The sequence below is a fragment of the Protomyctophum bolini genome (assembly GCF_963924005.1).
Source record: "Protomyctophum bolini genome assembly, chromosome: 6".
NCBI classification, from domain to species: domain Eukaryota; kingdom Metazoa; phylum Chordata; class Actinopteri; order Myctophiformes; family Myctophidae; genus Protomyctophum; species Protomyctophum bolini.
This window is the reverse complement of record NC_137867.1, coordinates 14,660,827-14,676,458: the sequence shown is the minus strand read 5'-3', so window position 1 is coordinate 14,676,458 and position 15,632 is coordinate 14,660,827. Positions and strand designations below refer to the sequence as shown.

The 15,632-nt window shown below is 42.4% G+C and overlaps 2 protein-coding genes across 2 annotated transcripts; one reads left to right on the top strand and one right to left on the bottom strand.

Moving 5' to 3' along the window:
- Positions 1-6,486: 6,486 nt before the first annotated feature.
- Positions 6,487-8,989, bottom strand: h2az2a (H2A.Z variant histone 2a). Its single transcript, XM_080766207.1, has 5 exons — positions 8,835-8,989; positions 7,592-7,669; positions 7,355-7,468; positions 7,111-7,240; positions 6,487-6,874 (listed from the first exon to the last, which is right to left on the bottom strand). The coding sequence occupies exons 1-5, from the start codon at positions 8,835-8,837 to the stop codon at positions 6,813-6,815; spliced, it is 387 nt and encodes a 128-aa protein (XP_080622333.1). The 5' UTR covers positions 8,838-8,989; the 3' UTR covers positions 6,487-6,812.
- A 760-nt stretch (positions 8,990-9,749) lies between these two features.
- Positions 9,750-12,940, top strand: LOC308317304 (transcriptional regulator protein Pur-beta). Its single transcript, XM_080766203.1, has one exon. It carries the CDS (start codon positions 9,765-9,767, stop codon positions 10,749-10,751), a length of 987 nt encoding a protein of 328 aa, XP_080622329.1. The 5' UTR covers positions 9,750-9,764; the 3' UTR covers positions 10,752-12,940.
- Positions 12,941-15,632: the final 2,692 nt, after the last annotated feature.

Genomic DNA, 15,632 nt, shown 5'->3' with positions numbered 1-15,632 from the left:
TGCCTTAGGTTGTGACCAGGCTTTTCTCTTCGCAGATGAGTAAGGCTGGGACCGAGGCTAGGCTGGGGCAGGCTACTTCTCCACCAATGGTGAATTGCTCATTTTGTTAGATAATATGGCTAGAGTAAAGCATGTTACATAGGCTACTCACTGTACTTTACAAAATTCTTGAAAACGGTTAAGCAGTCACGCCTCTTTTTTTTTAATCGAATACATTTCTTGCTAATACGTTATTTATTTTCAAGTGGACTTAATGTGGGCAAAATTATTTCCACCATTGGCCCACGGGCCGCACTTTGAGAAGATGTTCCCTACATCAAAGATCAAAGCAGGCTGCATTTCTTTTCATCATGGAGTCATATCCCCCATAGAATCACCTTCAGATTCACACCCACCCTCTGACAAATCACACATGCCGGTCATCTGAAGGGCAAGGCTTTGTATTTGACTGACAGTCAGCAGGGTATTTTTCCTCTCCATTGGGATACAGAATTTAAATCAGAATTCATTCTGACTCACCGACAACTCAATCCATGCTGTCCATTGAACTTAGGTGGTTTATAAGTCACCCTGGATAAGAGAGTCTGCAGAGGCATTATTTCAGAACAAACTAGAAGGTGGCAAGATTTGCTATTTTTTTAAAGTTCTAAAAAAATCTGAAAAATAAATAAGAAATTAAAGCTGCAAGCGGCGATGACCAGGCCCTGTCATCCCTGTCCACGTTAGGGCTCAATATCGACCAATCAGAGCAGGGAGCAGAGATAAGTAACTCAAATGAGTCTAGTGAGGCGACTCGTGACTCTGTAGGACAAACTGTTCAAAAGTTATGGCAAAATATAGAAACTATGAAATATTGACCACTCAGAAGAGGGGGTGGAGCTAAGTAACACCAATGAAGGACATGGTCTTAATACAGAGTCCAGTGATGCAACCAAGCCCCCAGGGAGGCTCTCCAGCGTTGAAGACCTCGGGCTGGGCGTTAACATTGAGCGCTCGTTTGCACTTCTGCAACTTTCACTGAAATTAATAGCGGGGGGGCGGGGCTGTCGCTCCGGTTCGGTCTCTATCATTTTATTACTCAATGGATGCAACTCATAAGTCTGTATGCCAAACTGTTCAAAAGTTATGGCAAAACATAAGAACTAACAATTAGAAGAGGGGGCAGAGCTAAATAACACCAAAGGACAAGAACTTTAAACAGAGTACAATGACAAGTGGCTACGACTAGCAAAGTCGTGAACTATCGACCAATCATAAAAGGGGGTGGAACCAAATTACACCAATGAAGGACAAGGACTCTGATCTGATTCCAATGACACCACCCACAAGTCTGTATGGCAATCAGATAATAAGTTACAATGAAGGAAAACAACAATAGGACGGCTCGGCTATTTATTATTATTTCACTTCCTGTTTGGCGAAGAAAGTTTTACGCTTCGCCAAGGTCACGCCGTTTTATGCGGCCAGGCCTTTGGCCTTTGGCCTGGCGGAGAAAATAATAATAAATAATAATTGTGGAGAAGAAAACTATAGGAAAGAATAGGATATTTACTTGCAAGCCCATAAAAACTGGTCCATATGTTTGGGAGACAGCCGTTTCCCATTGACCCTTCAAGACTAATATGTAAAGTGACCTGGGACATGCAGTCAAGAGGGAGTTTGAGAGAGGTAAGAATAAACAAATGATTCTTGCTCTTTGAAGATGTGAGGCAAGCCACGTCTTTCATGTTCTCCCTCTGAGGCCCATCGTGTTGTGAACAGGGTCTGATCCCATCCTGAGTGAATGTCATGTCATATAATCCTACTAAATAAATATGTACATGTCTTCCCAACTGAACTGAGAATGGCACTCGTTGATGCGTTTCACTATAGAACTTCAGCCACTGATGCGCAAAAGTGAGACATCACATGAGAGCCTGCCATGATTAGAGCACAATGAAGAATATATTACCAGTTACCATCTTGATGACACTAATACTTAAACAACAGTCTGATCCTGATGAGCAAAATCTGGTTTCCCTCCAAATGAAAAAGCAAATCTCTGCTGTCGAGAAGAAACCTCTTAACTCCAAATTGTTCATTTTTCAGGAAATGAAAATTATACGTTTTTCAGGAAATTAAGAAAACCTTATATTTTCAAAACAAAGCAATACTGCCCCATCAAAGTTGGTGTTGTGAGTTTATATATTGTCAATTACTTGCATGAGAGGGGAAGCGGTGGTGGAGTTAGTTGCTTAGCAGACAGTTTGAGGGTCCAATGAAGTTTTTTTCCAAAGCGTTTTTTTTACTACTTTCCATTGGTTCAATATGTTTGAAACAACACACAGATGTAAAGGGTGTTCAATAGCACTGATTCATGCAAAAACCTCAAGTTATGAGGTTTCCTCTCGACAGCAACGAAATGTAAATCAATTCTGATCTTTAGGCAACGAGTCCCGTTACTGTACTTGCAGGCAAGGGTGCCAAACTTAGGAGGTATGCCAACACAAGACATGTAAACTATACCTAAACCACCAATACTGAACTAGCCAACACCCCTCCATCTGTACAACCCATGTTATTAATAAGTCCAATAAACAAAAACTGCATACAACAACGCTACTTGACCAACTCATTGGACATATCTGGTAAATTTGTACAGATCTGATAAAAAAAAGGTGCCAAGTGACGACTCACGAGACAGAGAGAGGGTAACCAATACTTGCTATCAAAAGGGTAACCTGAAAGACTGTAACAACTACAGGGGCATCATGCTTATATCTGTGCCAGGGAAGGCATTAAGCACAATCATCCTGGACCATATGCAGACCGTGGCCATTTTACCATATAAATTAAAATTAATAGCAAGGTGCTAACAAGGTGCAACTTCCCTTTGGTAGCCCATTCATCCAAACAGAAAAGTCCTATCTGATTGTATTACACAACTTCAAACTCACCAAACCAACAAGTGTTTGTTTCATAAAAGTCCACTGTAGACATGTTATGAGCTACTTTGTGTCCTTGCAGGTGATTCTTTTTCTAAGTGTTGCAGTTTGGAAGTGCTCGTTTGATATCACTCAACTGCCCTGTGTACCACCCGTTTTGAATTTGCAGAGGGACAAAATGAGGGGCCCCGACTGGTTTGGGGGTAAAATATACAACGGTTGATAAAATGAGGTTAGTTTGTAGTTATTAACATGAATGTTCCATCCCTAAATCCTCCATTGCTCAGGTGCAAATGCATGACAAATAAATAATGTATGAGGTAATCTGACCTCTGATGTAGACTTTCATCAACTTTGATTAGCTATAGGGATCCTCAAGAATCCAACCCTTTAGGGACAATAATTGTCCCAGTGACATTTCTCTGGATGAGATAATGTTGGGCCAACATTAAACATAGCTCATATAGTAGGAATCAAATGTCATTGATGGAACATCATCAATGACAAATGTGTATAGGCCTTGTCAGATTACATTCACAGTACAAACCATTCTGCTGCTGACCTGCCTGTCCTATTTCAAGGCACCGGAAATTTGTCAAAACATATAGTAAGAACTGTATCTCCTAAAGCTTGGCTATAAATGATTTAACTTAAATGCTAAACTGCATTAAAGCAAATTTGAGGCAAAATCAATGTGCCAATTATTTGGACAAATATAAAAAGGCTAGTGATGTATCACATTTATAATAAAACTCTAGTGAACTGCTACATAAATTATATAAACATGAATGGAAGCTTGCCTACAAGACAAAATCCCCACTCAGTCTTCAAAGCATAATTCCTAATCTAATCATGACATAATCTAATATTAAACAAAATAGGCCTACTACCCCTAATAAACTTAACTTCTAAATGTAATACATTATCTTAAAGTGGACTCTCGATCTCTTTGATTGAACATATTTGTGTAACCCTTTGAACCTCTGTAAATACCTTTCCAGTAATCCAATAATATAGACACCTTAATAGTGGTTTGTAGAAGGGGAAATTAGGTTGGATCTGTAGTTTGAGTGCCCTGGTTCAATGGTGATATAATAAGGAACAGTGGCACTGATGTACCTGTTCAGCTGGGTTAATTTTAAATGATGAACAGAACAAATTTGGACCATCTCTGTATTCAAATTAAAATATTGCAAGGATTCCCTTTCATGACGACGACAGGCCCAGGAAATAATTCCCCTGCATTTTTCCCATAGACATTTCAAAAAGTATTATTTAAAGATCTGTAAGCCTCGAACAAAGCCAACTCGGTTCGACAAATCATGACAACACTGTGCAGGAGGAGGATGCTAAACGCACACCAGTCTTAAGTGGTGCCAGCTCACGGCAGAAACACACTGCACACACTGATAGCCAAAGTGCCGATTATTTATTAGGATGCGGAGTAAAAACCAACGTTTCGGCAGTACAACTGCCTTCTTCAGGGTGATTACTAGTCTGCATCTTAATAAATAATCGTCACTTTGGCTATCAGTGTGTGCAGCCACCCTTTTGTCTTTTTACGACTTAACTCTTTAAATCATGACAACAAACACAATATTGTGGGCCGAACAAATAATTAGAAAGAAGAATAAAGGGAAGGGTACAATACTTGTTGTTGTTGTTTGCTATTATGTAAAAGATCAGAGGCACTCGCTCACTCCAGCATGGCGGTGTTACGGTGAAATTGGTGACCTGCTGAAATGTGACAATGTGACAAGATTGGTCACATATTTCAGCAGGTCACCAATTTCACCATCATTTGCCATGCTGGAGTTACCGAGTGTGAGTGAGCAGGTGGCCGAGATTGGAATTTGGCTTTAAAGCATTCAAAGGGAATGGTAATGTCATTGTGAATATCACTGGCAGTGTGGCACCCTCTGCTGGCCACAATATAACACAAACACAAGGTCACACAGCTTGAGTTTGTACTTTGTAGTGCTACAAACAGTGCAGTAAATAGTTTATAAAAGGGAAGATAGAAAAGGGTACATATTTTCTAGCTGTGTGAGAAATTAAAAAATGCCATAGCTTGTGGAAATTGAAATGATAAGGTTATGTTTTCATTGCCGTTTCTGGTTGTAGAATGTCCAATAGTACTCTACTCTTTATTCATGCATGATACATACACAGTATATATTTATAAAAGCATGAATAAAATGTAGGTCACACTAATACTATTCAACTTATTGACATGGTTGATATATTTGTTACTCAGCTAGCTTTTAACCTCTCCAACTTTGGGGGTCAAACATTGAGAATGAAATTGACCTTCAAGTGAGATCACAGATGGTAAGCCATTTTCTCCACAGAAGGGCCAATACAGCATCAGGCGGCTTGCTATGGAACACCGTAACTACAAGCGATTATTGCAGTATAAAGTAGTTACAAATTTAGGTAGGTGTAAACTACAATAGCTCCAATTGAAAATAATGTCTGATACATCTTCAAATGTAGCAGCAACACTTTAGGTGAAATAACCCTCAACATGACACCTGTGAATGGATTCTACAAGACCAGTTACCAAGAAGAAATTTAAGTAGATGGATTGTCTTGGAAACGTGAACCTTTCTAGATCTTTTATTTATTTAAGAACTAAGTAGTTTAGTAAAATGTGAATGACTGGGTGAATTTGCCATACTCTACATTGGGTTCAATCCCCCGGCCTGGTTATACCAAAGACTAAAAATGGAACCCAATAACTCCCTACTTGAGTTTACTTGCCGTAGCGAATGAAAATAAAAGCCAGAGTATCGAGGCCAACATCCCTGACATACTCCTGGACCCTAAAATCAAGTGCAGGTGGTGTACTCGTACAGGACAGGGGCTCCAAAGAGGCTACTTTTATTGTACACTGCAGTCAGTGATGCCAGATGTACTATAATTGTACTCTGTAAGATCAATAATTCCAAAACTTCCCTGGCTGCCGATTCAAGATCCGGTTCAGATCTAGAGTCAGTAAATCTGACTCTAGATCTGTACTTTGACATTAAAAACACAGGTTTCATCTCTCTAGTCGTTTCAGGCTTTTATTTGTGTACGGTCCAGGAAGTTGCCTGCTTCCACGCAGCATGTGTGATGCATTTTTATCTCATAGGAGTCTCAATGTTTCTTGAATACGCATTGTGAAATTACATATTTACACCCGTGATACATTTTTTTGGGCCGTGTACGAAGAATTTAAGCCACCATAAGATTGGCAACACTGACTGCAGTGCATCCTTGTGCATTGCAATGTAAATGCCGACATGTATTGTGCAGTCCTAATGCCAAGCATTTCACATTTAACAATTTTAAACTCTGTAATTGACAGCAGCACACACAGATCTGATAAGTGTGATAGGGGCTGAGTCAAAAGATTTATCTCAATGATAATGTTACTCCCTAAAACACCACCACTTTACAAAGACAGTCAGTTAAAAATGCTATTAATAATATTGATTTACTATTGTCAAATCCTATCTGTATTCATAAGTGATTTTGTCAGAGCTGAAAAGGCCAAGCAAATAACCACAAAAGTACGTTTTCTTTTTCTTATAAAAATGGTTTTAACAATTCCATTTTCAGTATAAAACATTACAGAATCCCAGGCCAATCAAACAAATTCACTGTCACCATTTGACAAAATTATAAACTCCCCAGTCAGACGTTCTACGATAACATACAAAGGTTTTTTTTTCTTCCTTTATGGGTTTTCCACTTTTTTTCACTAGCTATGGGAAAATATTACAATAAACACAAAGCCTAACAATCACTCTTCGTTAGCTATAATAATAATAAAAAAAGAACGAATGTGAACTCCTGATCTGGTCCGAGCCCAAGCACCCACATTTCTGGTCAACATGGCACCTATGCAGTCTTCTGCTGGCCCTTCTTCCCAATGAGGGACTTATGGATGTGTGGAATCACACCTGCAAAACAGCAACATGTACATTTCAATATTTGAGGCTCATGTGGACGAGTGGTGTTCAGAACACATTGGTTGAATCTCAGGGAAGAGAATAAGAAAGACGCAGTCTTGTGGTGCAGGTTATCACACAGGATTGTACAGCAATTATACTAAAACCGCAACATAATGGCATAATGAACATCTCCATGTCATGGGTGGACAGTGCATTCTTGAGCCATGTGTTGCATTTGATCTCACCTCCTCCAGCGATGGTGGCCTTGATGAGGGAGTCCAACTCTTCGTCACCACGGATGGCCAGCTGCAAGTGACGGGGAGTGATACGTTTCACCTTCAGATCTTTGGAGGCATTGCCTGCCAACTCTAATACCTGGGACAGAAAAGGCAATAATGATGAATTTAAAGAATAAACAGTCCGTATCTACAACAAGAACCACAATGCATGATACCACATTGAATTACATGGGGCATGGGAGCCACTTACTTCAGCGGTGAGGTACTCAAGGATGGCTGCACTATAAACAGCTGCTGTTGCTCCTACACGGCCATGACTTGTTGTGCGGGTCTTCAAGTGCCTGTGGATACGACCCACTGGGAACTAGCAGGTAAAATAGGAATGGGTCATTATGAAGACGATTTGACATGATCAAAAGACAGGTTGTAACACGTGCAAAAGCGATGAAGACATACTAGAAGTTCTAAAAAGGCAGACAACTCTTACCTGCAATCCAGCCCTCTGGGAGCGAGACACTGCTTTTGCCTTGGCCTTGCCACTGTCTTTTCCTGCCTTGCCACCAGCCTGCAGTCAGATGAATGCATTAGCTTACAAAATACAGCAGTAGATAATACAGAGCCATACACATTTTATCATGACATGTTCCTTCCATAATAAGATATCTCCCAAATTGAGAATGCCACTGGCTCTTTGGTAAAGTTCTCACCAATCTGTATGCAAGCTCTACTCGGACCCAGTGATGTCACAAGTGAAATCAAATGCAAGCAGGTCAAAGGGCTAACAGATTATAATGCTCCTACACGTACAGCCAGACTGACGGGACGGCTTTCCCGCCATCCAACATTCAGTAGCAGGTGGAAGAGGATCCGGCAAGTACAGTAGGCTAATGTTACACTGGAAACTACATGCAAACCAAAAGTTCTTATGAACGGATGATTCAAGCCGTCGGGCTGATAATCATAAAACTGTTAACCCCGCCACTCTGAATGGCGGCTTTGATGTCAGTCAACGGATTATGTTCACCGACGACTTTAATAAAGTCTCACACATCCTGCAAAATGGGCTTCCTGGGGATATTCTGGGTCAATACCTATTAGAATGAACTATTACTATGTTATCAATGTTGGTTTATCACAGACAAGCAGCTGCTCACCAATCGACGTTCTGGCGAGTAAACACGGCTAAAAACCGTGGGGAAAAATACCAAATGTATAAGCTCACACAACACGTAGCGGAAGCGACCCCTTTGGGCTTGTAGGTCTACCATTTACGGCGGGCGACACCGTCGCACGACGAAGTATAACGAGGCTATATGCTAACCCGCATTAGCTTAGCTGGCTAGGTAGCACGGTGGCTATTTGCAACCCATTACAAAAAGCTTCGTGCCCCAAACACACGATTTACGAACACAGTCCACAATTTACGTGCGGTTGCAAATCATTTCTCTCAAGAAGAGCCCCGTCCATCAGGTAGTTAACCCGCCGCCAACGTGCCGGGTAAAAAAGCGACCCACAGACAGAGTCAACGTTAGCGCGTTAGCCGACGGTGGTTAGCCTGTTAGCAGCTAACCTTTTAGCAACACTCGTTCGGTTTTAGTCAAAATGCTGCACCGTTCGGCTTCTGACCAAAACAAATTAATAGTTCAGTGAGAAGAACGGATAAAATAACCTATATAATCATGCATGAACTGCAACACGACGTACAATGAATAACAGCAATAAATCCGTACCATTTTCCTGTTGTGTGTTTGATTGTAGAGTAAAGAGAAGTGTTCAAGTCAAGACCGTAATGAAAAAAAAATCGTGCTCTAGGAAAAGGAGAGAAACAATAAGCCCCCTTTCGTAAAATGTACTTGCGCGTGGTGCGACCCCTCGCGGGTGAAAATAAATACGCCAATCGGGTGGGGCGTTGTTACTTCGAATCGTCCCTTGGACCAATCGCTGTGCGTCTATCTCACTGAGCGTTGAGCCGTTTCTCCCCCATCCCCCACACTCCTCCGCGAGCCTTTGCGCACGATACCAACAAGTAGGCGGGGCTGTCTGTGATACAATTTGAAGAAGTACATGTATTATTAATTTTGAAATGCAAATAAATGCATTACAAATGCACGAATTGGGGGCGTATAGTTTGGATGAAATTATTAAATTAATCTGGGTTTATAATAAAATGTAAATGTACGAAAAAAGGAAAATAATTGTGTAGCAATATTACCCATCGGAAACGAAGATCAAATATTGTTTGTAAATAACAAGAAAGCCTAATTTGTATACGTATTAGTGCGCGCCAGTGGCATGCACCCAAAATGGCAGAACTGCAAGCTCACTGTACGACGAATCGAGACGCGTAATGAACTTGCAGATCTGCTATTTTAGGCGCGCGCAACAAAGTCAAACGTAAAAACCCTAAAAAGTACTTGAACGTCATCGATGGGGGGCGGAGTATGCCTTGATGGACAGGGGGAATCCACCAATTAAAATGCCTGCTTCCGGGCCGACACCGTGATGGACGTTCCCGGCGGGCCTATCGCGGCGCAGAAGTCAGCGTCCGGTTTCCTCCGTGTGCGAGCTCGACGAGCAGCGGGGAAGAGGGCGGGGGACTCGGGGAGGAGGGTCAGAGATACGCAGAGAGAGACTAGAGAACCTGGCTGCTGGTGGCGAAGATGGCGGATGGGGACAGTGGCAGTGAGCGCGGTGGCAGCAGCGGCGGCGGCGGCGGCGGTGGAGGAGGTGGCGGAGGAGGGGGCGGCAGCGGCGGTGGAGGAGGAGGAGGAGGAGGCGGCGGCGGCGGGTACCAGCACCACCAACGGGAACCGGAGACCCAGGAGCTGGCCTCGAAGCGGCTGGACATTCAGAACAAACGCTTCTACCTGGACGTGAAGCAGAACGCCAAAGGCCGGTTCATCAAAATCGCCGAGGTCGGCGCCGGGGGCTCCAAAAGTCGCCTGACCCTGTCCATGTCAGTGGCGGCGGAGTTCCGCGACTACCTGGGGGATTTCATAGAGCACTACGCCCAACTGGGGCCTAGCAGCCCGGAGCAGATCGCTCAGTCATCCGGCGGCGATGACACTGGGCCTAGGCGGGCCTTGAAGAGCGAGTTCCTGGTTCGCGAGAACCGCAAATACTACCTCGACCTAAAGGAGAACCAGCGGGGGAGGTTCCTCCGGATCCGACAGACCGTCAACCGTGGGCCTGGTTTTGGCGTCGGGGGTGGCGGCATCCCCGGAGGAGGCGGCATGCAGGCCGGACAAACCATCGCACTCCCCGCTCAAGGTTTGATAGAGTTCCGCGACGCCTTGGCCAAGTTGATAGATGACTACGGCGGAGATGACGAGGAGCTGGCCGCTGGTGGCGGCGGTGGGGCCGGGGGCTACAGCGAGCTTCCGGAGGGCACCTCCATCATGGTGGACTCCAAGCGCTTCTTCTTCGACGTGGGATCCAACAAGTACGGAGTTTTCTTGAGGGTGAGCGAAGTTAAGCCCAGTTACAGGAACTCTATCACCATCCCATTCAAAGCGTGGGGCAAGTTCGGGGGCGCGTTCAGCCGCTACGCCGAAGAGATGAAAGAGATCCAAGAGAGGCACAGGGATAAAATGTACGAGAGGAGAGCTGGAGAGGAGTCTGAGGGTGACGACGTGGACGACGATTGATCGACGGCTGTTTGTATTCAAGGTGACAACATGATGCAAAGCCAGGAGAGCGAAACGAGATAGAGGAACGACTATTATGTGCATGACGAATCGAACTTAAAATGATAAAAAACATGGAGTAAATATAAAGTATATTTGACTGAGAAATTACTGTCTATATAAGAGAATCGTGTTCTAAAGTTTTAGATGGATGTCATAGCTAAACGAGTGCGGACTGCAGTAGTCAGCTCCTGTATGAGATTCCCCATTGATGAGAAAAAAAATATTATTGATTGTCCATTTGATAACCTCACACATGTAGCCCAGCAAATTAAGTTTGACAGTGCTCAAAGACACACAACGCAATAGGTTGCCAGTCCCACTCTGTGATTGTTATCCAATGGTAAGACCTCACCTGTATATTTAGGAAGTGTGGCAAGATTGACACATTTCAGAGCTAGAGATGTCAAGAAAGCACCTGCATCACTTAACCACAGCTGTGTTTTGTCCTAGTAGTGGCTTGTGTGGCTATCCCAGGTATGAATGTTGTCTGAGAACACCAGAGCACTTTTCTCAGCTATAGGGGGCATCCTTGGCATTGCAGGACATCCACTCAGCAAGGTCGCTTAAGGTGATCTGTTAAAAGCACACGGCTCATTTGGACTCAGAACGCCACCTGGTTATATCAAAGCAGGACTGGTGTCTCCCACCGTCCCTCAGGTGCCAACCCTGCTCCAATATAGCTGAAATGCAGTGAACAGTCAATACTATGGCATTGTGTGCCAGGGCCCGAACATGGCCCATGATCTGAATGGGTATATCAGCAATACCTGTACCTGTACACTACTTTCATGACGTGTTGAGTACACTTTTTGCCAGCCAGCCACTGCAGTCAGGTCCTTGGCAACTGGTGATGTCTGACGATGGAGGCCCAAGTCAGACCCTCCTTCTGAGGGAGGCGGTGAGCTTGGACCTTTAGTGCTGGTCTTCATTTCGGAGTTGATTATCAAAGCTTATTATTGCCGGGCTTGAGCTACAGTCTCAATGGAATCTACCTTGATGACAGTGCGCCATTTGGATCCTTTAATCTTGAACTCAGACCATTAACGACTGAAGCAATATTCAGTCTGATTGTAAAAAAGAAAAAGAAAAAAAAGTTTAAAAAAAAAAGAAAAAAGAGAAAAACAAAGGTGCTTTTGGAAAACAAAACCCACAATTGGGTGCTGTACCTAAATATATATAGATAAAAAAACATACTGGAAGAGATTTACTTACTAAAAGATCAAGTATAGATAGAGTTATTTTTCAAAAGAGATATATTGAAATATGTCTAAGAAATGAGAAATCTATTGGATAATGCTGCCTAAAGTGGCTTATTTAAAACACTAAGCTTGGATGCAACTATCCAGGGTGATATTTCATACCTGCTTTTTTTTTTCTTAACATTTGTTTTCTTCCTTAGAGGAAATTAAGAGTACAGAAAATAAATTAACACAGTATATTAGCAATTTCTAGATACAACCTCATTCAGATAGTATATCCGCTAACACTCAGCACTCCAGTACACTTTACAGAACATCAAGTTGTCCCCTCATCTCAGTACACCCGCTTTACAATATTTTCTCGCAAATTGGCTAACCATCAGTTGCCATATGACGCAAACATAAACATTAACGATCATGAATACATGTCTTTACTGCTCCTTTTTGAATATGATCATGTTTTGCATGCCTGCTCCTATTTGGAGCTGCCTTGTGTTATTTTCTTTTGCATATTCTGATTGCTGTATGATGGTATTTATCCATTTTGTGAACAGTTTCAAGTTTTCTTGAAAAGGTGCAACTGCAATGGAGGAGAAAAAAAAGGTTCAAGTTTACTTCTCAACATAAAAAAGCCACAGCTTCCCCATGCTTTGGGGAATGTCACTTTCATTGTCCCACTTCCTTTAGTGTGTGAACCTCTCGTTGAATTTTACGTTACCCAAATCCACCCTCTCAAAACAGCAGATAATTTGCCATACAAAAACATCTGGGAGCAATATTTTTCTTTTCTATCGATATAAATATACTATATATAATATACACATGAGATTGAAGTACATCCTTCTTCCTGTACTGTGTTACGTGAAATGGCAGCTGTTTCAGTCGTGTGTTCTGCTGTAATATTCTATCAAGTTCCTTTCAACGAGAAATAAAAAGGTTTTTGCTCAGGAGAGGTGTGGTGTTTCTTCTTTTCCCACCGGAGGACCACTTTTCACTTAAACGAGTTTCAGGATTTTGTAATAGTCAGACTGCATAGTAAAGGTTGATACTTGGGCAGCAATGTCAGCAACAGGTGCTTCTTGAAAATGACGGAAGGGCCTCTTTCCTATCTTGGTTAAACATGTTGGTAGTGGCATATGCTTATATTTGAAGTTCACTTGGAATAAAATAAAGCAAATCAAAGTTTAATTTAACCTGGAACTTGATTTAAGTTTTCATTCTTTGATTTTATATAACATTAAGGATGTATGGACTATAACAATCATGACAACTCGAATTTAATATATGATAGATATTTGGAACATGCAGTAGTATATTTGAGAGGATATAGGTGTGTATAGCGGCCACCCATATTCTTTAGTTTATAACAAGCCTATGCATTTTTATTTTATTTAACCAGTAAAAAACACATTGAGACTGCGTCTCTTTTTCAAGTGGAAACTGGCCAAGCCGTAGAATACATAATTACACTTCAAAGCTACATCGTAAAGCCAATACCTCCAGAAACTTATACAATATATACAACAATACTCCAAAATGGAGTACACTAACAATAACCAGATACAAGAAATTTTGCACACAAATACAGAAAGTACATTGTGTACTTAATGTATGCATTTAATAGACGATAGTAGGTGGTGGGATTACAGTTTCCCTATTTCCTGTACCTATAATATTCCAGGAAACACTTCCTGAGCTGCATGTACCTCAGAGTTCATACAACCTAAAAATAGGCACATGTGGTAGAGGGCATGTCAAAGGCCAATCTGAGTGTCTAACAGTGCATTTTTACTTAGGGAGTGGAGGATGTTACCCAGCTGTCCTCTCTGTCAAGCCAGACGATCCTAGATTAGGATATGGCTGAAAAATAAGTGAGACTGGATTTCCGAATGTGTTACAGATCTACAAGCATGTTGTGAGCTTCTAGATATGCTATTGCCTGCACAAATTAAGCATTACAGGCCTTGTCAGAAAATCTGTTTTGCGACTTCCGAAGGGAGCGCAGCAGGCTGTCCACCGTATGTCATGACAAGTGATTTTATTTTCAAAGATTTGCGCTATACATACATCTTTTCTGTGCCAGAAACCAACTGCTGCTGTGCAGTCAATGAAAGCCTTGTGCAAGCTTAAATGTACCATCAACAGGAAGCCTGCATATGCCCAGTGACCTTGAAAACTCATCACCGGGCTTCATCCCTACAATAAATCTGCAGCACGACTGTGTGAAGCCATGGCTATAGGATGGAGCGATGGTAATGACGGTTTGGTAAGCGGCGGTGTTAAGAAGTTAACGCTCCCTGTCTATTTAAAAGGCATGCTGTGTGCGTCGTTGTGTTTCTACAATGTGTCATCGGTGCATCATCATGTGATCAAGCGATTGCAGCCACGACAAGGATGCTAAATCCACTGCAGCTTATTCCACTTCCTCTACATAGCCATACTCTAATGCACGCACGGTCACTGTCTCACTCCCTTCCACATGCACACACTTTCATTCACTTACACCCCTGGTTACCCCTCCCCTGCATGTTACACACAGCCTCTGTGACCTTTCCGAGCACTGAGTGATGAACAGTGTGTGTGTGAGAGAGAGAAAGAGAGAGTGTGAGAGAGAGGACAGCTCAAGGGCATGTAATACCACACTGGGCGCTGTGCCAGTGAAAGAAGGGATTATTTCACATGGCCTGGGTGCCCTGCTGGCCTGCTCCAGAGATACCGCCTGTCCATCACCGGCCATGGAGCAGGCATGGAGAGGTTATTGTACTGCTCAGTAGTGTTATGTCATTCACATAAACATGCATACAGACACACACAAATAAAGCAACTTGTCAGCACTGTTGTGTTCAGTTATGCTTCATTGTCTTTACTCCTAACCAATAGCCCCAAATAAATAAAAAAATACATCAAGCTTTACTAGATTTACTATTTTTGTACATATTTGTAAAAACTATAGAAAGATGCTAATAAACTGCATACATTTGGGAAACGTTAAATTTCAGCTTCAATCAATTTCACAAACGATTGAAGAGAAAAACGCACAAGTAAATGTATAAAAGTGATCCATATTGGTGCACCAAGTCTATGTAGTCTACGTTTAACCCAGGCTTGCTAGGTCTGCTGCTTGCTTAAATCAACCCTTTACATTTTTCTCTCCGCCAGGCCGAAGAGAGTGTATGTTTTGTCCGTGTGTGTGTCCGTCTGTTACTACCAGCTAATCTCCGACACCGTTAACCCGGTCAATGCCAAACTTTGCACACACACGCCCTGGATGCCAACGATGAACCTCTGCCTCCGTTTTCCAGAACGGCCTGTTATAGCGCCACCAGGAGGCCGACTTTTTTTTTTTTTTTAAATCAAAAATCAAATTCATATTCCATCCCGATTGGCTTTCAAAATTTGCAGGATTGGCCTGTTTTGAACATAAAGCCTCAAATCATGAACGCAGCGTGCAATTTATGTGATATCTTTCACAGAGGTTCCTACTAGGCTGAGGAATATATCCCACCCTTTTCACATTGGCCTGTTATAGCGCCACCAACAGGTGGATTTTTGCAAAACACATTTTTGGAACAAAATTAGTCAAATCATCCAATTGCCATCCAAGGGTGAGAAGAAATGGCACCCTTTTCACATTGGCCTA